The sequence below is a fragment of the Schistocerca gregaria genome, chromosome 5 (genome assembly GCF_023897955.1).
Source record: "Schistocerca gregaria isolate iqSchGreg1 chromosome 5, iqSchGreg1.2, whole genome shotgun sequence".
Lineage (NCBI taxonomy): Eukaryota > Metazoa > Arthropoda > Insecta > Orthoptera > Acrididae > Schistocerca > Schistocerca gregaria.
Window position 1 is genome coordinate 81,386,718 of NC_064924.1, and position 23,776 is coordinate 81,410,493.

At 42.8% G+C, this 23,776-nt stretch overlaps 1 protein-coding gene across 1 annotated transcript in view; it reads right to left on the bottom strand.

The window, feature by feature from the left end:
- LOC126272830 (UDP-glycosyltransferase UGT5-like) overlaps positions 1-23,574 on the bottom strand; it is an 88,112-nt gene extending 64,538 nt beyond the window's left edge. The window contains exon 1 of the mRNA XM_049976030.1: positions 23,244-23,574. Coding sequence (XP_049831987.1) covers positions 23,244-23,513 — 270 coding nt within the window. The 5' untranslated portion in view covers positions 23,514-23,574. The remainder of the gene's footprint in view (positions 1-23,243) is intronic.
- Between the last annotated feature and the right edge of the window lie 202 nt (positions 23,575-23,776).

Consider the following 23,776-nt stretch of genomic DNA (forward strand, 5'->3'; position numbering starts at 1 on the left):
GACACTGGAACGGCGGCAGGCGGTGTCAGCTGTTCTTTATATTGGAACCTTGGGTGGTGTTATGTTTTTGATAAGATATTATGGTTTAAAAACCTGAATTTCAGAACAATATTTTCTAAAAAATGATTTCTCATTGTAAGTCTTATCACAAGTCTCTCTCTCTGGTCGACGGGTGGGCGGGGGGTTGGGCGAAGTTGTAGAAGGTGGCGCGTTCCGGCACCTAAAAGTGTAGAAATTAAGCACTGAGCAGATGCATCACCGTTCGCCACCTGATAACGCTCAAACCCACAGTTCTATAGAAACACAATTCAGAGTACCAGCCCACCAACTTTTGTCAGTTTTATGCAGCATCGTGGTTTTCCGAATTTTCACCCACAGAAAACAGAAGTTCATCCTATAGTATTCCTCCGAAATTTTTCAGGAACTTTTCGAATAGCTGGAGTCACCACCAGTGAATTCAGTTCGTTACTGGCAAGGGAACCTCCCCATCGCACCCCTTTCAGATTTAGTTATGTTGGCACAGTGGATAGGCCTTGAAAAACTGAACACAGATCAATCGAGAAAACAGGAAGAGGTTGCGCGGAACTATGAAAAAATAAGCAAAATATACAAACTGAGTAGTCCATGTGCAACATCGACAACATCAAGGTTAGTGTCTGGTTAACAGCGCCGTGGTCCCGTGGTTAGCGCGAGCAGCTACGAAACGAAAGGTCCATGAGTCAAGTCTTCCCTCGACTGAAAATTTTACTTTATTTATTTTCGCAAACTTATGATCTGTCCGTTCGTTCATTGACGTCTCTGTTCACTGTAATAAGTTTAGTGTCTGTGCTTTGCGACCGCCCGCAAAAGCCTGCGACCGTAAGATTAGTAGACGAAAGGACGTGCCCCTCCAATGGGAATCGAAAACATTTGATCGGAAGGTCATGTGTCAATCGATTCCTCCACAGGAAAGCACGTCTGATACATTCTATACGACACTGGTGACGGAATGTGGCGTCCCACCTAACTTGTACACTTGGCGAATGGGTAAAAATATTCCTCTACCCTGCCCGATTTAGGTTTTCTTCTGGATGTGATAATCACTCCCAAAAAATGATGAAAACATAAGAGTTTGTTACATAAACTGAAAATGAAGAATTAAACTTTCTACTCGAGGGAAACCTTGAACCAAGGACCTCTCGGTCCGCAGCTGCTTACGTTAACCAAGGTACCATGGCGCTCCTCCGCTCAGATTATCCTTGATGTTGCCTACCTTGCACATGGACTACTCAGTTTGTATATTTTGCTTATTTTTTCATAGTTCTACACAACTTCTTCCTGTTTTCTCGATTGATCTGTGTTTTTCAAGGTCTATCAACTGTGCCAACTTATAACTAAATCTGAGGGGGATGCGATGGGGAGGTTCCCTTGTGGGTATATTGTAGGAGACGCTGCCTTATGGAGAACCGAAATGGTCGTTACAAGGAGTTCAAACAGATGTTTCTAGGGAAATTATGGAGTTCTGGGTTGCAGCAGCACTTGAGAAAAGAGGTTTACAACGCCGAAGTGTGGTAGCCAGCGTGGTAGCCTGATTAGATATTTCCAGAAATATTTAGTGAAAATTAAGTTCTGGGGTTCGCCGATCACTGCCAAAGACGTTATTATGATGCTAAAAACAAAGCTATGAATTTCGATCAGAGAAAAGTTAGTAAACGTCACTGAGGAAGTTACTGGCACCTTCCTATCAGCGTTAGACTCCTTAGATCTGATTTATGAGGACGCTAATGGTGGCAACGCCCACTTCAGTGAAGGCAGCCAGCACAATATAAGAGTACGCAGGCAGCAATGGTAGCAGAGCAGAAGCGCGCCACAGCGACAGCCAGTACCAACCCCACAACGGTTTCAAAAATAAACAAAGCACGTACTCCAACAGTAAATACAAAACTAAGTACAATAGCAGGCAGAGATACAATCCAATATGTAATTCGTCACCACAGCAGTACGGAAACGCACATTATAACATACAATCCCAGCAATATGGAAACACGCAACTGACCAACGGCAGTTATCTAAACAATCAGTTTTACAGTTCACATCACCAGTGGAAAGGAAATAAATGGCCAAGGTGGAGGCGAACATACATCTTTCAACAACGGTTACACTCCACACAAGCCACAGCAAAACAATTTTCAGCCACAGAATGTACACTTCACCCAACAAGCGAATGGATCTTCGGGAAATCTGAAGCCTAAACACCAGCATAATACGCAAATTTATTGTGTGCAAGCGAATACACCACAAGAACAAGACCCATTACCATCCGAGTTCGCTCCACAAAACTAACACCAGTTGAGACAGAAGAAACTTTGAGAAACAAGAACCAGCAGGAAAGTAAACGCCGAGCGGAAATTTAAATGCAGCACCTTTGAGCCTGCTAGAGGATACTGTAGGTTTGAATGGAGGCACCATTTTCATTAGGACACACTAAATTAATGCAATCAGGTATGACAAAGGGATAAACTTACATGATAATCTAGCAGCAGACATTAAGACGAAAGACAATGATGACACTTTGGTTGAACAAGTTCAAGCTTCCATGCAAATATCACTTGCCAACATACCGGTAACAGCCATCGTAGATACAGGAGGTAATACAAATGCCTTATCTTTATGTTTATTTAATCAAATATCTTCTGTATGCAAAGTTTTATCACCTACATTTCAAGGTTGCACCGTCTCGGGAGAAATTGGTCCATTAACACAAAGCGTAAATCTTCAAACTCAGCTTCAAATCAAGACAGAGTCTATTTCTGTACAAACATTTTTGTCATTGTTAAAAACCTATCAGTGCCATTCTCCTGCTCATGGAATTCTTGAGTCAGACGAAAGCTAAAATTGATATCGAGTGTGGAACCTGTACTCGAGTAGTAAGTCAGCAACAGGTAACAGTAAATTTGTTAAGAGGTAACGTGAGAGCAAAGTTTAGCTCGCATCAAATAATAGTACGGCAATGGACTAAAAGACGGCCGTACGGTCACACAAGAGACATGACAGAGTTTGAAAGCGTTAATGATGATGACTATAAAGACCTAATTCCAAATCAGAATGAATTAAACGTCAAAGCTAGTGAATCCACTGAACTATCCGAACAACAGAAAAATGAACTTCACAATTTGTTAATAGATTACGTTCAAATATTTTCTAAGAAACATGGGTTATAAAAGGCTTTGAATATCGAATGGAGGTGCTGTCCCATTCAACCTACTGTAAAACAAGCCTTTCAATCCCATATGAAAGACGCGAAGCTGTCAAGAGCGAGATTAGGGAAATGTTACGCTGGAATGTGTTAGAAGTATCTCATTTACTTTATTCGAGTCCTTTATTGTCTGTACTGAAATCAGATGATAGCGTAAGACTAGTCTTGGACGCAAGATTAATAAATAAAATCATAGTACCCATAAGAATTACACCTGGCGCTCTTGAAGAGCATCTGCAGAAGTTTCGTGGATCTAGGAATTTGAGTACCCTTGATCTGAGAAGCAGTTACTGGCAGTCTAGGAAGTACACTGCGTTTATATCTGCAGGCGTATCTTACCATTTCAAAGTCGTTCCGTTTGGACTAAATGTGAGCTCCGGAATTTTTATTACAGCTCTTGACTATGTACTAGGTCGTGAACGTTCTTGTAGCACCGAAAAACTGGGAAGATCATGTGGCAATTTTGAAAAAAGTATTTCAAAGATTCATAGATCTTGTCATTGGGGGAGCCTCGTCAGGGAGGTATACCACATGAACGTCTAGGAAAGTGATTCCAGTGGTGGTTTCCCATTGCCTTCCACTGATGAGGATGAAATGATAATGAGGACAACACAACACTCAGTCCCTGAGCGGAGAAAATCTCTGGGAGGACCATAGAGTATGATGTCACAGCAAATATCAAGAAATCCAAGTTCGTGAAAAGCGAAATTAAACTTTTAGGACACATCATCACCCCTGAATAAATTAAAACTGTTCCGGAAAAATTGTCTGCACTAAAGAACTTTCCAATCCCTGTTACAAAAAGGCAATAGAAAGGATTTGTCGGTCTCACGTCATTCTTCAGATGTTTTGTTTCCAATCAAGTAATAAACAATCCCGGTCTTACCAACTTTTTAGAAAAGAGCTCACATTGGAACTGGACCCCGGAATGCCAGGACGGATTCCAGAAAACTAAAGACACTCTGATTAACAGTAACGTTCTCCATCATCCTCAGATGGATAGGGAATTTTGCATTACATCTGACGCTTCCTTCATGGGTATTGGCGCTTGTCTCTTTCACATTCAATTAGTAGATGGACGCGAGCAAATCCAAGTGATCAGGCCGGCCCTAGTGGTCAAGCGGTTCTAGGCGCTACAGTCGGGAACCGTGCGACCGCTACGGTAGCAGGTTTGAATCATGCCTCGTGCATGAGTGTGTGTGATGTCCTTAGGTTAGTTAGGTTTAAGTAGTTCTACGTTATAGGGGACTGATGACCACAGATGTTAAGTTCCATAGTGCTCAGAGCCATTTAAACCATTTTTCAAGAGATCAGCTTTGCGAGTCGAGCATTACCAGAATGTGAAAAGTCTTACTCAGTTATGGAGTTGGAGGCACTCGCCGTTGTATGGGCTTGTAGACGGTTCACCTAAGGAGGAAAATTAAAGTATATTCAGACCATCAAGCGATATCATTTCTTCTCACATGCAAGTTGCAACATCCTCGTCTTACTGGATGGTGCTTATTCCTACAGTAATACGATTTTGACGTAGTATATATAAAAGGTAAAGATAATATTATATCAGAAGCACTTTTTCGTTCGCCTGACGGTTTACTAGAAACCAGTGAACTGGTGGAACAAATACCTAATTATAAAAGTATTTTCTTCAAATATGTAGGCAGATTCAGATTCTTCAAAATACAAATACAAAATGGAGATAGGTTAAACAAATTCTTCATGAAAATCCAGCCCACAAGCTGTCAAAGTTCTATGAAGTTCATAACCAAGTGCTATTTCATAAGACGCAGAAGTCATCTGAAAGATGGTGTGTGTGGATCCCTCGAAATTTCATTGAAAATCTTCTGTGGTACACCCGCATTTCATGGGGCCACTACGGACCAGAGAAATGCAAAAGAAATATCTCGACTTACTGTTATGTTCTGAATCTACGTCAGAGAATCTATCAGTTATTAAGGAACTATATCATCTGTCAAAAGGCAAAATCCTTAAGCATTTCCACTTCAATCCCATTAAATCCATTAATTGCTGAAAGGTCAAACCAGCTACTTAATATCAATTTGGCAGGTCCACTATCCAGCGTTACGGGAGGCGCTAAATACTTAGTATCAATTCTGGACAATTTTATTTAGCACATAAGACTGTACACAGCGAAATCTACCTGTGCAAATCCAATAATTCGTCACATTGAAAATGATTATTTCCCACGATTCGGTGTTTCCCAGTCAATCCTGTCCGATAATGCTTCAAGGAACCCGTGGTCTAGGGGTAGCGTCTTTGATTCATAACCAAAACGTCTTCGGTCCCGGGTTCGATCCCCGCCACTGCCTAAAATTTGATAATAATCAGCATTGGCGGCCGAAGATTCCGGCAAAAGAAGTCAGCCTCATTCTACCAACGGCCTTGTCAAAGAGGGCGGAGGAGCGGATAGAGGCTCAGGGCACTCTCTTGTCCTAGGGGTGGGAAATTGCCCCTAAAGGCGGAAGAATCAGCAATGATCAACGACATGAGGATGTAGAAGGCAATGGTAACCACTGAATTAAAGACACGTAACGTGTATCCACAGGACATGTGGCCTGTAGTTGAAGAAGTGTCATGATGATCTCTCCATTGGCAAAAGATTCCGAAATAGTCCCCCATTCGGATCTCCGGGAGGGGACTGCCAAGGGGGAGGTTACCATGAGAAAAAGACTGAATAATCAACGAAAGGATAATGTTCTACGAATCGGGGCGTGGAATGTCAGAAACTTGAACGTGGTAGGGAAACTAGAAAATCTGAAAAGGGAAATGCAAAGGCTCAATCTAGACATAGTAGGGGTCAGTGAAGTGAAATGGAAGAAAGACAAGGATTTCTGGTCAGATGAGTATTGGGCAATATCAACAGCAGCAGAAAATGGTATAACAGGTGTAGGATTCGTTATGAAAAGGAAGGTAGGGCAGAGGGTGTATTACTGTGAACAGTTCAGTGACCGGGTTGTTCTAATCAGAATCGACAGCAGACCAACACCGACAACGATAGTTCAGGTATACATGACGACGTCGCAAGCTGAATATGAACAGGTAGAGAAAGTGTACGAGGATATTGAAAGAGTAATGCAGTATGTAAAGGGGGACGAAAATCTAATAGTCATGGGCGACTGGAACGCAGTTGTAGGGGAAGGAGTAGAAGAAAAGGTTTCAGGAGAATATGGGCTTGGGACAAGGAATGACAGAGGAGAAAGACTAATTGATTTCTGTAACAAGTTTCAGCTAGTAATAGCGAATACCCTGTTCAAGAATCACAACAGGAGGAGGTATACTTGGAAAAGGACGGGAGATACGGAAAGATTTCAATTAGATTTCATCATGGTCAGACAGAGATTCCGAAATCAGATACTGTATTGTAAGGCGTACCCAGGAGCAGATATAGACACAGATCACAATATAGTAGTGATGAAGAGTAGGCTGAAGTTCAAGACATTAGTAAGGAAGAATCAATACCCAAAGTAGTGGGCTACGGAAGTTCTAAGGAATGATGAGATACGTTTGAAGTTCTCTAACGCTATAGGTACAGCTATAAGGAATAGCGCAGTAGGCAGCACTGTTGAAGAGGAATGGACATCTCTAAAAAGGGCCATCACTAAAGTTGGGAAGGAAAACTTAGGTACAAAGAAGGTAGCTGCGAAGAAACCATGGGTAACAGAAGAAATACTTCAGTTGATTGATGAAAGAAGGAAGTACAAACATGTTCCGGGAAAATCAGGAATACAGAAATACAAGTCGCTGAGGAATGAAATAAATAGGAAGTGCAGGGAAGCTAAGACGAAATGGCTGCAGGAAAAATGTGAAGACATCGAAAAAGATATGATTGTCGGAAGGACAGACTCAGCATACAGGAAAGTCAAAACAACCTTTGGTGACATTAAAAGCAACGGTGGTAACATTGAGAGTGCAACGGGAATTCCACTGTTAAATGCAGAGGAGAGAGCAGATAGGTGGAAAGAATACATTGAAAGCCTCTATGAGGGTGAAGATTTGTCTGATGTGATAGAAGAAAAAAGAGGAGTCGATTTAGAAGATATAGGGGATCCAGTATTAGAATCGGAATTTAAAAGAGCTTTGGAGGAGTTACGGTCAAATAAGGCAGAAGGTATAGATAACATTCCATCAGAATTTCTAAAATCATTAGCGGAAGTGGCAACAAAACGACTATTCACGTTGGTGTGTAGAATATATGAGTCTGGCGACATACCATCTGACTTTCGGAAAAGCGTCATCCACACAATTCCGAAGACGGCAAGAGCTGACAAGTGCGAGAATTATCGCACAATCAGCTTAACAGCTCATGCATCGAAGCTGCTTACAAGAATAATATACAGAAGAATGGAAAAGAAAATTGAGAATGCGCTAGGTGACGATCAGTTTGGCTTTAGGAAAAGTAAAGGCACGAGAGAGACAATTCTGACGTTACGGCTAATAATGGAAGCAAGGCTGAAGAAAAATCAAGACACGTTCATAGGATTTGTCGACCTGGAAAAAGCGTTCGACAATATAAAATGGTGCAAGCTGTTCGAAATTCTGAAAAAAGTAGGGGTAAGCTACAGGGAGAGACGGGTCATATACAATATGTACAACAACCGAGGGAATAATAAGAGTGGACGATCAAGAACGAAGTGCTCTGCTCGTATTAAGAAGGGTGTAAGACAAGGCTGTAGCCTTTCGCCCCTACTCTTCAATCTGTACATCGAGGAAGCAATGATGGAAATTAAAGAAAGGTTCAGGAGTGGAATTAAAATACAAGGTGAAAGGATATCAATGATACGATTCGCTGATGACATTGCTATCCTGAGTGAAAGTGAAGAAGAATTAAATGATCTGCCGAACGGAATGAACAGTCTAATGAGTACACAGTATGGTTTGAGAGTAAATCGGAGAAAGACGAAGGTAAGAGAAGTAGTAGAAATGAGAACAGCGAGAAACTTAACATCAGGATTGATGGTCACGAAGTCAATGAAGTTAAGGAATTCTGCTACCTAGGCAGTAAAATAACCAATGACGGACGGAGCAAAGAGGACATCAAAAGCAGACTCACTATGGCAAAAAAAGGCATTTCTCGGCAAGAGAAGTCTACTAATATCAAATACCGGCCTTAATTTGAGGAAGAAATTTCTGAGGATGTACGTCTGGAGTACCGGAACAGAAGAGAATCGAAGCATTTGATATGTGGTGCTATAGACGAATGTTGAAAATTAGGTGGACTGATAAGGTAAGGAATGAGGAGGTTCTACGCAGAATCGGAGAGGAAGGAATATGTGGAAAACACTGACAAGGAGAAGGGACAGGATGATAGGACTTCTGCTAAGACATGAGGGAATGACTTCCATGGCACTAGAGGGAGCTGTAGACGGCAAAAATTGTAGAGGAAGACAGAGATTGGAATACGTCAAGCAAATAATTGAGGACGTAGGTTGCAAGTGCTACTCCGAGATGAAGAGGTTAGCACAGGGGAGGAATTCGTGGCGGGCAGCATCAAACCAGTCAGTAGACTGATGATCAAAAAAAAAAAAATGCTTCATATTTCACATCACTCCAGAGGCGTGTCGTCGCCATGGGTTCAAACAAAGTTTGATATCCCGATTCCGGCCCCTGTCGAATCCGACAGGAGGAATATTCACAGAATTTAACAGGTTTATGAGTACGTACAGTCGTGCTCAAAAGTATCCGAGCGACCTGAATTGCACTTCGCCTGATTCGCATGCAACGCGCATAACGCAGCTGTCTAGCAGGCCCTCTAATCGCTCCTCGTTACAGTTGTTTGACTATTGAAAATGGTTCCAACAAGTCATCACTAGAAAACACTGCTCTGTATCGCAGTAACTCAAGATGTAAAGTAATACCACGATACAACAAATATCAGGGAACACCTTATCACAGATAAGACTGTCCTTAAGGCTTTTAATCTCACATTTATTACAACAAATCACATACCTGAAATGTTACCACTCTTATTATTACGTCAGATAGGTAATGCACGTAGTAAGTTTGTCGTATTCACGATTTCCTCTTCAAAGTAACATACCGCACTTGTTATTTAACACAAAAATGACATAAAAAATTTAAGCTATTCACGAGCAGCTAGTTGAGAATATCTATGAACTTCAAATGACACGACGAACTGTCTCGTTCAGCATATGGATTCAAACCCAGGTCATTCAGACTAAGCAAAGATTTCGTGAATGACGGAAAGTAAAAGTTTTCAGAGTCAGATGGTCTGCCAAGAAATCTTTCGCTAAAATATTGTTCAACCAAAGAATTATTACCAATACGACAAACAGCTAAATATATTGTAGATTCGCTTGAATTACACTCATAGCTTCAGGGCCGAGAGGAAAGGGGCGACGTGTGCTTTCGGTTGCCAGACGTCGTATTAGCTAGTCTCGCGTTTAACCTCAAGACTACGGTCTTAGTCAAGAGTGATGTACTCAGATTGCAGTCAAGACTTCCTCCTGGAAGTGCCGCAGTCTACAATGTTGTCAGGTCGAGCATATTGCCGGACATATAATTCTGAGGGGAGCACGATTGTTTTGTCCACCTTATGTGAACGACTCGACGGTCAGTTTTTTTGCCTAACACTGTATGTACAACACATATTACACGCTGACGACCCATAAGAATTAAAAAAACAAAATTAGTTTATGAGAGCAATGTTAAATGTAGCGTTTTAAGTATCCATAGTATTGTATACGTGTGTGTAAAAGCCTTCCAGTGCCCGCTCAAGGAAGACAAGGATGCAAAGTCTAACTTCAGTATTAAAAATACGCCTCTTTTGTGGATGAATTCAGACTTAGGTTGATAATCATTTTGAATATTTAGCAGTAATGTAACCATTGGTGTTAAACTCAACCAATGATTCCCACAGCTCCAGGAACACTGCTTGTGATACTTCTTAGACAAAATACTTATGCAGTGCTGTCAGACGAAAAGATCAACCTCACACAAACTGTGTGAAGTTTGTTTTACAACGTTCGTACCTGGATAAAGAGCTTTTCCTATTTGAGATATCTGCGAACGTTGCTGCATAAGACGATTTAAGAAGAAACTAAACTCCTTCAGCTACGAGAATGTTTAAAGAAATCGTCTTAACGGCACTAAATCGTGGTTTGTGAATCGTTTACCAGCCGTACTGTGCCGCATTTTGCTGGTTGGAAGGCAAAAAGCTTACTGAAGAAATTCACAGAAGGAAAAGAGGGAAGAAATGTCTCCCACTGGAAGGTCATATTGTTCTATCTAAATGATTACAAAATCAGGTAATAATGACCGTGACGTTGTCAGTATAAGCACATTACTGTTGTCAATATGATGTTTCACCGCCCAGGGCCTGTAACGATAAAGGGCCCATTTAGGTCAAGCATGTTGTATACAGAAGTGGAAGAGGGAGCACCACTAAATTCTACAATCCGTATGCATTGCATACACACAGAAATTACTGTTACAGTGTACTTATGGAGCCCAATGAGTGAATTGCACATTTTACGGTGAGAAAGAGCACTGACAAACACTCTTCGCTACATTAGTTTACTTAAATTGGTCTCCCTCTGAACTACAATTTGTGGTCAGCGACTAAGTGTAAGGTCAATGAGTCGGATGCGGGTTTTGCAACTGTGAAATACTTTCCTACATTATAGAAGCGAATATTAAATTTGAACTAATATTGCGAAAATTTTGAACTTTGTTAGCTAAGAATGAAAATCTTTCTTTTTATTGCAAAGGAAAACAATTGATTTTCTAAAACATTCTCTGTCATACATAACTTGAAACAGGTCATGTCGACCAAATAATATGGAAGAACTGACAGCGACGTATATCGGAAGGCAGTAAGATCCCTTGGCTTTTGGTTTGGCAGTATTCGACAGCCGTTTCTAGGCGCAAGTAAATGAAGAAAGGCAGCGCGTTTTTGTTATCAAGTGACGGCTTCATCAATTACTTCAGTTTTAATGTAATCTACGAGTAACCGTTGATGTTCGATATTAACATGAAAGGAATTCCGTAGATAGGAAAAGAACCTGTTCTTGGGCAACTACTTCTATAATGACCAAACGCCATTAAATGATGTTCAAGCACATGTGTTCCAGCAGCGGTGTGAAGAAAATGATAGTATTAATTACGGTAATTATCGAATTATCCGGTAACTTCGCACTTCACAGTGGATTTTCTCGAGCTAAGAAATTTGCTGAATTAGTGAAAAAATCAAAGTGGTTTCACGTCGAGGCTATGATGCCTAAAAGAATCTTTACATCCTGCTGACATGAGAATAGCGAAATTTGCGCGTCAGAAGCTTGCTTCTACTTAACCATTTAACAGACTCGCATTTTTTCCACTGTGACTAATTTTATAAGTTAAACACATCATCTGTTACAGCACACTTCTGGGGCTGGGAAATGTTGCCACAATGGTCTTGTCGAACGAACTATCACAGGTGCAATGCGTGGGTTCAGGCATTTACTTTTAAGAGGCACAAACAAATTTACTTTATCTCTGGTAACCTCAAGAGAAACACATTAGAATCCAGAATTCGCACTTAACATAACATTCCTTCATTACCAACTGGGCAGAGCCGGTTTACCTTGGGAAATGACATAGGCGGAAGTCACGGTAAACAGAAATACTGTTGCCCGAAAACTTACTTACATTAGAAAATTTTATTTTATTTGATGAACTGATAGCCATTTAAAGGAACATGGCTCTTATTTTTCTTATACTTGATTGAACTAGAGGTTGAAAAATTTGATGCTGGACTGTGATTCGAATTTGTATCTCCTTTTTCGAGGATCTGAATGTCTCGGAACAATATAGTTCAATCATTCGTTCCTTTTCCCAAGACTGCAATCTTTTCTAGGTCTCCTCCAAAGGTAAGTATGTGGGACCGAATCCTCATCCAGTACAAAAATAATCATAGTGTCATTCCAAGCCCTATCACGTGGCCACTGACCTGTTAGTGAAAATTACCGCACATTTTTAATGTTTGTTCATGTGTTGCCAACAATCGCAATAGGTGTCGCTATTTCTGGTCTAACACGCACGCGTCTTACTGTTCGTGAGCAAGCAATTGATACTTAAGCTATATTCGTGGATGATAAAGAAGTACGGTAGCTGTGCGGTTCCATTGTCACTCGGGCACAAACATTTGTATCATTATTTTAGATTCAAACACCTAGCAGCTGTTAAGAAAAACCGATACGTAACATTTGATTTTACTTAATTAACAATCCAATTACGTTTTTGGTTCCTATGTCCGTCACAGAACTTAACATAATGCGCTTCATATTTAAATTCATGCACACTTTGTTACTTCTGAATGGAGGTATATCAGACATCTTTCGTGGTTAGTTAACAACGACGAAAGGGTCTTGATAGGAGTCCCGGTTTATTACAAAAACTGTCGTCTGTTGTTTTCAAGTTGAAATTTGGTTACTGATATCGGCGAAAATTTCGGTAATTCATGACTCTTCATGGCTAGTCAGCAATATGATTAGATTAGATTAGATTGACACTTGTGCCACAGATCATGAATATGACATTTTGTGATGATGTGGAACGTGTCATTTTAATGAAAGATTTTTTCACATACCATGATTCAATTCATTTACAACAATTTATACTCTATCATTCTTTTTTATATTTATCTCTCTCTCTCACTCTTCTCTCTCTCTCTCTCCCTCCTTCTCTCTCTCTCTCCTTCTCTCTATCTCTCTCTCTCTCTCTCTCTCTCTCGCACACACACACACACACACACACACACACACACACACACACACACACACACATTCTTTTTTTTTTAATTTGTTTGTTGTGCTCGACTATCGGACAGGCACGAAAACGTCCGTGAATGAGATTCTCAGTTTTGAGTACCCTCCCCCCCCCCCCCCCCCCCATGAACCATGGACCTTGCCGTTGGTGGGAAAGTTTGCGTGCCTCAGCGGTACAGAGTGGCCGTACCGTACGCAGGTGCAACCACAAGGGAGGGGTATCTGTTGAGAGTCCAGACAAACACGTGGTTTCTGAAGAGGGGCAGCAGCCTTTTCAGTAGTTGCAGGAGACGCGCTGTTACTGCGAAATGCTGAAAGCAAGGGGTAACTACAGCCGTAATTTTTCCCGAAGGCATGCAGCTCTACTGTATGGTTAAATGATGATGGCGTCCTCCTGGGTAAAATATTCCGGAGGTAAAATAGTCCCCCATTCGGATCTCCGGGCGGGGACTACTCAAGAGGACGTCGTTATCAGGAGAAAGAAAACTGGCGTTCTGCGGATTGGAGGGTGGAATGTCATCCCTTAATCGGGCAGGTATGTTAGACAACAGGAAACCATGGCTATCATGGACGAGCGCCTCCTCAAAATTCAAAAATGCCAGAGCACCAGGAACAGATACCAGAAAAAGACTTCAGCGGCTACGGATATGATATTACGACATTTCATCTACCGGGTTCAGAATATTACGACCAGAAATACTACTTTGATGATCAGCAACAATTTTCCCCTGCAACGCAGGCAGCCGTCTATTAAGCGCTCTAGCCACTGTCTTGTAATTATAATTTAAAAAGGTAATAAGACGAAATTTATCACTTGCTGCCTGTCTAGAGCTTTAAGGAATGAACACATTTTCTGCCAACTTTAAACGAGTCAGGCACAAAAGTTCCTCGCAACTCTTGGTTCAAAGGTAATGTAAAAGTGGTACCCAACAAAGACCACAAACGCACAAAAGTCACCTTAGGCAGACCACCCAATCCCGGTTTGTTGCGAGAAAGCTCTCTGGCAATAATGTCCTAGACATTGTCACGTTGCAAAACTTCTAAAAATGCAGCAGCATTACGAGCAGGTATAAGTCTCCGATCCAGAGTCTCAAAAAGTAAATCGGATGTCGTATTGACAGTAACAGGTACTTCATACAACCCAACATGCTACTGATGCAGAGAATGTCCTCTGTCATGAGAGATGTGATACACGCAGGTCGACGCCGACTCTAATGTCGAATCAGATGATATAGACAAGTCAATTCATCCGCTACCTTGGAACGTGGTTTCGATCGCACTCTTAACCTTTCCATTTGACGCTGCGTCAACCATAACAATAGTGCTTTTATACGCCTGCTGTCTGAATCCATAGCGGCGCCTGATGAGCTCTTTCATAAGGGTCACGTAAGATAAATACAATTTCGAGGTTGATCTACAGGATGCAACACGCATTAAAGTCACCACCTATCAAAATATTCTGCGGACTTCATGTGAATAGGAAAATTATCCTTATAAAACCAGGAGCGGCCCAAAGTGCGTCCAGTATCGGACGGTGCATAAAAGAGAATCTAGGTCAGGAGAAGAAAAGTACATCGTAATCCTCTACCATTATAAAGAACTTGAATTCCTTCAATGGGACTGCCCTTCCTAAAAAAAGCAGTCTCCGCGGGACTTTCGGGAGCAACGTTACACACTGTGCAAAAACCAGGGAAAGAAACAAGTAAATAGTTCTTGTAAGAACACGACATATGCACACAAATTATAGATAAATTTACTCAACGAAGGGAGCCGCAGGTCCGATTCCACCACACTGACATAAAGAAAGAAATGTATAAACCTGCGTACCTTAACAACAAGAACCGAAATTCGAGCTGTTGACCAACTGAATTACGTAATCAGTGTGTAGTCAAGATCCATTGCTCAGTTCAGCGACGAATCAGATGGTCTGGAATCTTGATATGTCTTCTTTTTACGAGTTACCTCCCCCTCATGTTGGACGTGTTGTTTACAATGACTACCAGGCAATTCAAACATTCACCAAAGTACGCGGCAAACGAGGAACCGCAGAGGCCTACTCTGTAGGATGTGGTCCTTACAATTCATATCGACTTGCAAGAGAGGGGTCAGGCATCAAACCGTCTGGGTCGACAGGTAGGATTTCATGGCCACCAGTCACCTCCACTGTAGTAACAACAATAGGTCGTTCCGACAATACCAGAATGGGAGATGTCAATTTTATGGACGTCTCAATTAGCAGCTGTTGAATCATTGGAATATCAGAAGGTTCTACGATTTCCCTACCGTCGAGTGATTCCAGAAGTGCTATCTGAAGTACGAGAGGAATACCAGTAGGAACACTAGAGACTTCAGCAGCTGTTTTCGCATATCGACCCCATCAGGAATGCAGGACTGAGCACTACACGATACATCAATCCACAAAGTTACTTGATGGACTGGTGGGTGAGGAGCGGACGTACCCGACTCCTCACCTTCCTGCGTACGATGTCTCCTCTTTTTAACTGCTGTTACGGACGGTTTGACAACAACAATTTCAGAACTGTGCCGCGGTGGAGGCGGGAAGTCGGGAGCAGTAAGTCACGCAACCCACTGTTACTCCATTGCACCCGGGGAAGACGTAGCACCAATGTCGTGAGAAGTGGACACGAGATCATCTAACGACAGTTTTGTACGCTGTGCAGATGAGGACTTCAATACAAAAACATACAAATACGCGCCGTGGGCAGTAATATCTAAGGTGGCCGCTTTGCAATGAGGAGAAAGCATGTCCCCACTTACCCACTGTAAGTTATATGAATGCGGTAACCACAGACCTGCAGATGGGAAGGAATATTACGTTTGACTACCATCTCCGCAGAACGGATTCCGTTGTAGCATTGCAGCTGGTGCTGAGTGGACCAGCCTTCGCGTCGTATAGCTCTCACATCACGATAAGGGTGCAGCACATCCATAAGTAAGCTGTTGTCAACTCCCGACAGGAGATTGAACACTCGTACATTGATATAATCCATTTCCGCATTAGCAACAAGCATCTTATGAAATCATCACATTCCGTAAAAGCAACCTATTTATTTGTAGAGGACCCAAACCTTTACAAAAAGGGATAGTTATCAGAACCAAAATAGGCATTAAGAATCTGATCAGATGGTTCGTAAATTGTTTCAATGTGCCAATAATACATTTCGAAAGATCGGGGCTGCACGGAACGAGTGGATTTGCCGAAAATAAGGCTGACTGTACCTTTTCTTGAAGCACACTTGGAACCCATGTTGGACATTACGAGCGGACTACGCTGCTAGCAACGTACATATACGAAAACTAACGCTATGGACTAAAAAACGAATCGACACACACGAAGACACAAACGAGACCGAGGGAAAGCTGTCCAGGCGCGCGTGGCACAGCGGTGAGACGATAAACTAACAACTTTCCCGCTCGGTGCTCGAGGCGGAACGACGCTTAGACAACAGGTGGAGACTATCTGTTATTCAAAACATTAATGATACATCACATTAATTGTATAGTTTAGATGCTTCAAATTTGCTTGTCACTTCACCACTGAGCATCGTTACGCTCTCTTGTCCCGAGCGATGGCACGCTAGGCAGGAAGGGCTTTACAAACCGTTCTCTCAAGCGCTTCTTCGTGCGACCGAAACGAGTAACCTCAATAATTTTTAAAAAAAATACTTGCACTGCTACTTAGCGGCTGAAACTTTACCAGTGATTGTTTTCGATATATTCTTCGTGCATAAAAGCTTTCACGATGGGTGTCGATATGACGGACTGAACCATTCCCTTGTTAGCCTCCCACTTCAGACGATTTCTCTTATCACAGCTGGTGCTCTCATGCTATATGCAACAGGCAGGTGAAAGTAAACGCTAGGTAAGTATATCGTATTTAACCAGCAATGCTCCATCTCTGTGTAGATGTGTAGATCATGTGAAATGGGGTCGAAATCAGTTTCCTGTTACGTATATGCGTCTCTTGTTGCTCAAGCTTTACACCAGAGCGAGCGAAAGCGAGGACTAGCGAACGGTCATTCGCAGAACATTCGAAGTGATCACTACCGTTCGCTTGTATGTGCAGACGAGCGTTTACGTTAGAGGGAACGGAAGGCAATTGGGAATAACGTACATCGAGGAGACAAAAGTCATGGGATAACCACAAGCACATATACATTTACAAGTTATAACATGGCAATATATTGGCGAAGTTATCGTTTGTAATCTGGTTATTCATGAGAAAGGCTTTCATACGTGATTATGGTCGCACGACGGAAACTTGTAAGTAGGCTGTTCAGGTTTTTATATTGGTAGCGCGACGTAGCGCTCTGTATGAAAACCACTGGCTGTGCTGTGTGCAGTCTGTGGCTGGTTGCCATTGTTGTAATATTCGCTATTATAGTGTTGGGCAGTTGGATGTGAACAGCGCGTAGCGTTGCGGAGTTGGAGGTGAGCCGCCAGCAGTGGTGGATGTGGGGAGAGAGATGGCGGAGTTTTGAGAGCGGATGATCTGGACGTGTGTCCATCAGAGACAGTAAATTTGTAAGACTGGATTTGCTAAGTATGCCTATCAGTAGTTAGTGCCTTCAGTAGTTAGAATCTTTTATTTTGCTGGCAGTATTCGCGCTCGCTGTATTGCAGTAGTTCGAGTAACGAAGATTTTTGTGAGGTAAGTGAGTCAAGAAAGGTATAGGTTATTGTTAGGGCCATTCTTTTGTAGGGATTATTGTTAAGTCAGATTGCGTTGCGGTAAAAATATTGTGTGGCAGTTTAGTGTTGATCAGAATAAGTAAAGAGAGAAATGTCTGAGTGCATTCAGTTCTGCTTGGCTGTTTGAAAATCAAATAACGTAAGAGGTTTATCAGCACAGTAATTCAATAATTTTCCTAAGGGGACATTTCAAACTAACAGACTTTTAAGCCGGCCGTTGTGGCCGAGCGGTTCTAGGTGCTTCAGTCCGGAACCGCTCCGCTACTACGGTCGCAGGTTCTAACCCTGCCTCAGGCATGGATGTATTAGGTTAGTTAGGTTTGAGTAGTTCTAACATCTGACCTCAAATGTTAAGCTTAGAGCCATTTTTGAACCGACTTTTAATGCGGAATGATAGTTGGGGCTAGGTGCATGAGACATTCCATTTCGGAAATCGATAGGGAATTCAATATTGCGAGATCAACAGTGTTAAGAGTGTGCCGCCGAGAATATCACATTTCAGGCATTAACTCTCAACACAGACAACGCAGTGGCCGGCGGCCTTCACTTAATGACCGAGAAGAGCGGCGTCTGCGTAGAGCTGTCGGTACTAACAGACAAGCAACTCTGCCAGAAATAACTGCGTAGGTCAATGTGAGACGTGCGGCAGCGCTGCTAAATTTGGCCTTAATAGGATACTGGAGCTGATGACCGAAAGGAGAGCCTCTGCTAACATCACGATATCACCTGCAGCCCTTCTACATCTACATCTACATCTATATCCATACTCCGCAAGCCACCTGACGGTGTATGGCAGAAGGTACTTTGATTACCTCTATCGGTTCTCCCTTCTATTCCAGTCTCGTATTGTTCGTGGAAAGAAATATTGTCGGTATGCCTCTGTGTGGGCTCTAATCTCTCTGATTTTATCCTCATGGTCTCTTCGCGAGATATACGTAGAAAGGAGCAATATACTGCTTCACTCCTCGGTGAAGGTATGTTCTCGAAACTTCAACAAAAGCCCATACCGAGCTACTGAGCGTCTCTCTTGTAGAGTCTTCCACTGGAGTTTATCTATCATCTCCGTAACACTTTCGCGATTACTAAATGATCCTGTAACGAAGCGAACTGCTCTCCGTTGGAACTTCTCTATTTCTTCTATCAAACCTATCTGGTACTGATCCCACACCGGTGAGCAGTATTCAAGCACTGTGCCAATAAGTGTACTCTAACCTACTTCGTTTGTTTTCGGATTGCATTTCCTTAGGATTCTTCCAATGAATCTCAGTCTAGCATCTGCTTTACCGACGATTAATTTTATATGGTCGTTCCTGTGACATTCTCGTCGGCTCATGGCCATATCTGTTGTAACTAGACAACTGAACATCCGTGGCCTGGTCCGATGGGTCCCGATTTCAATTGATGGTATGGTTCAACTGTGGCACAGGTCCCACGAAGCCATGGGCACAAGTTGTCAACAAGGCACTGTGCAAGCTGGTGACCTCCATAGTAGTGGGGGCTGTGTTTACGTGGTATGGACTGGGTTGTCTGGTCCAAGTGAACGGATCATTGACTGAAAATGGTTACGTTCGGCTACTTACAGACTATTTGCAGCCATACATGTTACCAACCAACAATGTCATGTCACCGGGCCACAACTGTTCGCAACTCGTTTGAGGGACATTCTGGACAATTCGAGCAAATGATTTGGCCACCCAGATCGCTCGACAAGAATCCCATCGAACATTAATGGTACATAATAAACAGGGCAGTTCCTACATCAGCAACACTTTCTCAGTTATGGACAGCTACAGAGACAGCATGCTTCAATATTTCTGCAGGGGGCTTCTAACGACTTTCTGAGTAAATTCCACATCTAGTTGCTACACTATGGTCCGACAAAGGTATCCCTGTGACGTTTGTCATCTCCGTGTATAAATGCCACATTACTGTTTGTTGGCGCTAATCATCGGCACACGAGATGCAACACTATACATTTAGAGCCACATTGGAAATGGCTCTGAGCGCTGTGGGACTTAACATCTGAGGTCACCAGTCCGCTAGAAGTTAGAACTACTTAAACCTAACTAACCTAAGGACATCACACGCATCCATGCCTGAGGCAGCATTCTAACCTGCGATCGTAGCGGTCACGTAGTTTCAGATTGAAGCGCCTAGCGCTCGGCCACAACGGCCGGCTAGAGACACATTGCAAAATTTGATATTCAGAGAGGGCTGTTTTGCATGCCGGCAGTACTGATTTTGACGAAGCAAGCGATACGTGGCTGAATCTGTATATATGCGGTAAATGAGTGGAGGTAGTGCACTTAACACTGAATTTGAATCTCCAGCTCTCCTTTGCATTAATTCAAAAGTTAACACACTTGTCGGTTAATGCTTTTCGTAGGTTCTTCCTTACAACCGAGGAGGTAATTTAAAAGAAGAACACTTATTATCGACGACCAACATAACCTGAATAAAAGCTGGCATTTACACTCTAATAGTTTACAACTGTGGTCATGTGGACATTTACGTTACTGTAATGACTGTTCAACATTTCAATAGCAGTTATATCAAAGACATCTTCAGTATCATACTTGAAGCAGTTCAAGGATTTTATTGCAGTACATACGAAGAATACAGCATCAAAAAAATGTGAATAATGAAATGTAACATATACACACGGCCTGTCACACTGCCTACGTGATAAAACCTGCTATACATTGTGTCAGACGGCAAATTGCATTATTTCGGATAACTCACTTTTATTTATCATCAGAAATATCTGACATAACAGTGACACGTCACCCACGTAATTACAGGTACCATGAATTTAAACAAAGAGTCTTTCGTGTATTTTCAACTTTAATCAGCGTAATAGATACATATGGATACACCGGTTCCCGGGAGATCACCGAAGATAAGTGCTGTTGGGCTGGCCGGCACTTGGATGGTTGACCATCCAGCCGCCATGCGCTGTAGCCATTTTCCGGGTGCACTCAGCCTCGTGATGCCAATTAAGGAGCTACTAGACCGAATAGTAGCGGCTTCGGTCAAAAATACCATCTTAACGACCGGGAGAGCGGTGTGCTGCCCCCACGCCCCTCCTATCCGCATCCTCCGCTGAGAATGACACGGCGGTCGGATGGTCCCGGTAGGCCACTAGTGGCCTGAAGAGGAAGTAATAGATACGTATTCTTGTTTATTAACTTTGAATAAAATTTTTTTGTACAGTTCCTTTTTACTGAAATCCTTTGCAAAGCTTCACTGTTTCCCTCCAAACCAAGCGCATAATAAACATACCGTCTCTCTCACATCTCCAGCTACACCTTTGAAAGCTACAGGGCAATTTTCTATCAATCATTTTTCTTTTTCTTTCGCTCTTGCGCTGTGGGTCTCTTGGACCCCGGAAACACGTATGACATTTACATTTTTTTTTCATACGCAACATTTCATTTTTTCAGTCCCCTGGATCCCTCACGCAACTCATGTCAACACCAGAAACAGACAAGGCAGCAGGCGAAAGCCTTCTATGCTTCTAGTGCCCAAGTGAAACGGACGCGATCTTCCTATGATGGTTCGTTAAAGGATTGACAAGCACCGGAAGACGAGCAAACACTGATGAAGTCGTTCCGATATAAAGCATCGCTTAGCAGCGTTCTCTACTTGCAAGATATCCTCCAGGGACATTGGAAGTCAGCGCCATACAAATAAAACAGATAGGAATTAAGCTCCAAATAGACTGCAACTCTTGACGAGCGACCGTACCTACACAAATTGTAAAAATGGATCTACGTTTGTACAGGTATGTATGGATGCTCCACATCATCTCCAAAATCAGAGGATCGATTTCAGCCACACTTGGTACGCTGTCGACGACGCAAGATACCCGTAATTTAGACATCCAGTATTTGAGAAAGACACCACCAAGAGACTTCTGACCTTTACGAAAATTTTCTAGCTGCCGACCCCCACAAAATGATGAAGGAAAATAAGTTTGACTCTTACAACATTTTTGGTGTTCATGCTGTAAAATTTCCAGACGAAGCATGACATTTTAATTTATTACTCCTTTACTACTAACTCTATTCGCAACACGTTTCGCAGGCAGCATCCATGTATGTCGTTGAATGGACCTATAGAAATGTACGATCTTATGACTGACAGTTCAGGAGATATGACTTCATAAACACTGAGATGGGTGAAAAATTGCCAAATCATTCACGACGTTTTTACTTATTACTTTGTTCCTATTAACTCTATTGACAACACATTTCGCAAACAGTAGACACACGTAACACTGGACGTACGTGAAATATATATCGATGTTTAGCATATAGTACAGAACATTTGACGTCGTAAATAATGAGCTGCGTGACAAGGAAACGGCAGGGCGAAGTTCGCTAGAAATGGTGATGAAATACATGTATAAATACGTGTGAAATACGCTAAATGTATACGAAATATGAAATCTTCTTGGCAGATTAAAACTGTGTGCCGGACCGAGACTCGAACTCGGGACCTTTGCCTTTCGCGGGCAAGTGCTCTATCAACTTCTTTTTTTTATCTCATTTTGTTCGTTTTCGTTCGTTGCATCTGCTCGTGGCGAATGTCGCAAGACACGCGTTTCAGTTCGTCGTTGATCCATTAACTCAGTTCTTCTATTACAGAAGGCAGCTAACCCTCTGACCGAACACGCTGAGTTACCGTGCCGGCACCAACTGAGCTACCCAAGCACGACTCAGACGAGGTACTGGGGAATTAAAGCTGTGAGGACGGGGCGTGTGTAGTGCTTGGATATCTCAGTTGGTAGAGCAGTTACCCACGAAAGGCAAAGGTCCCGAGCTCGATTCTCGGTCCGGCACTCAGTTTTAATCTGCCAGGAAGTGTCATACTAGCGCACACTCCGCTGCAGAGTGAAAACTTCATTCTATACGAAATATATTTGACATTTGCGCACGCAGGCAGAAAGTTCATGTCCTGGAATGATTTTAACCAATTTTTGTGCATGTACTGGTTACAATTTGGAAAGAAATACTTTGGCGGTAAGAACCATCAGCTTCCTATTGGGTTGAGTGTGAGAACGTGGAGAGAGTGGGAGGGAGGAGGAGATGGACAGATAGATAGGGGGAAGGAGCAAACGGACACAGATATGGGGTGGAGGACATGTGAAATGGACAGAGAGCGGAGAGGAGGAAATAAACAGATAAAGGAAAGAGGAGGAAGTGCAAAGGGGGGGGGGGGGGAGGAGAAGGAAACTGACAGAAAGATTGGGAGGACGAATTGGACATAGAGAGGTGGGAGGAGATTGAATAAGATGGAGGAAGAAGACATGCACAGTGTGGGAAGGAGCAGATGGAATGGGGGAGTAGGAGGTGGACAGAGGGGGATGAAGGAGGAGATGAACAGAAAGAGGAGAAAGGAGAAGATGGACTAATAGAAGATTGTAGTATATATTTACGTGGGCAACGCCGAGCACTCATGTAGTAGATAAACAAAAACAACTGAAAGTGTCCACTAAGAGTGCTAAGTACCTTGTCGGCGTAAGAGGGAAGACTGCCAGCGATGCTGATGTCGGTGTAGTTGGGCTGGGGCGACTGCCGAGGGAAGTGGCTCAGCACGGTCACGTTGTGGCCCCTGGCGGCCAGCTCCGAGAACAGCCGGCCCAGCATGGAGAAGTGGCTGGGCGAGATGAGCCAGACTGCGGCCAAGATGTTGGCGGCGTCGCTGACCGCCGCGTTCTGCAGCACCAACAGTGGAAGCAGCAGCAGCAAGGAGACGCATGGCGCGCCGCCGACCCTCATGGCTGCAAGCGAGTGCGGCCTCTGAGACTGACAGGCAGAGTCGCCGAGTCAGCCGTAACCTACCGTGATAAGCTCTCCCGCCTCTTATATCGCTGTCAGTGTGATAAGCTATCTCGAGACGCAGTCGTTCCGAAATCGAGAGTAAGTCAGTCTACCGTTGCATTGATACTAACACCATCCATCTGTGGTATATTGCGTCTCCCAGGCATATCCTGCAGAACCTTTTATTTCAAATACCTTACAATTTAATCTTTGTCTTGCAA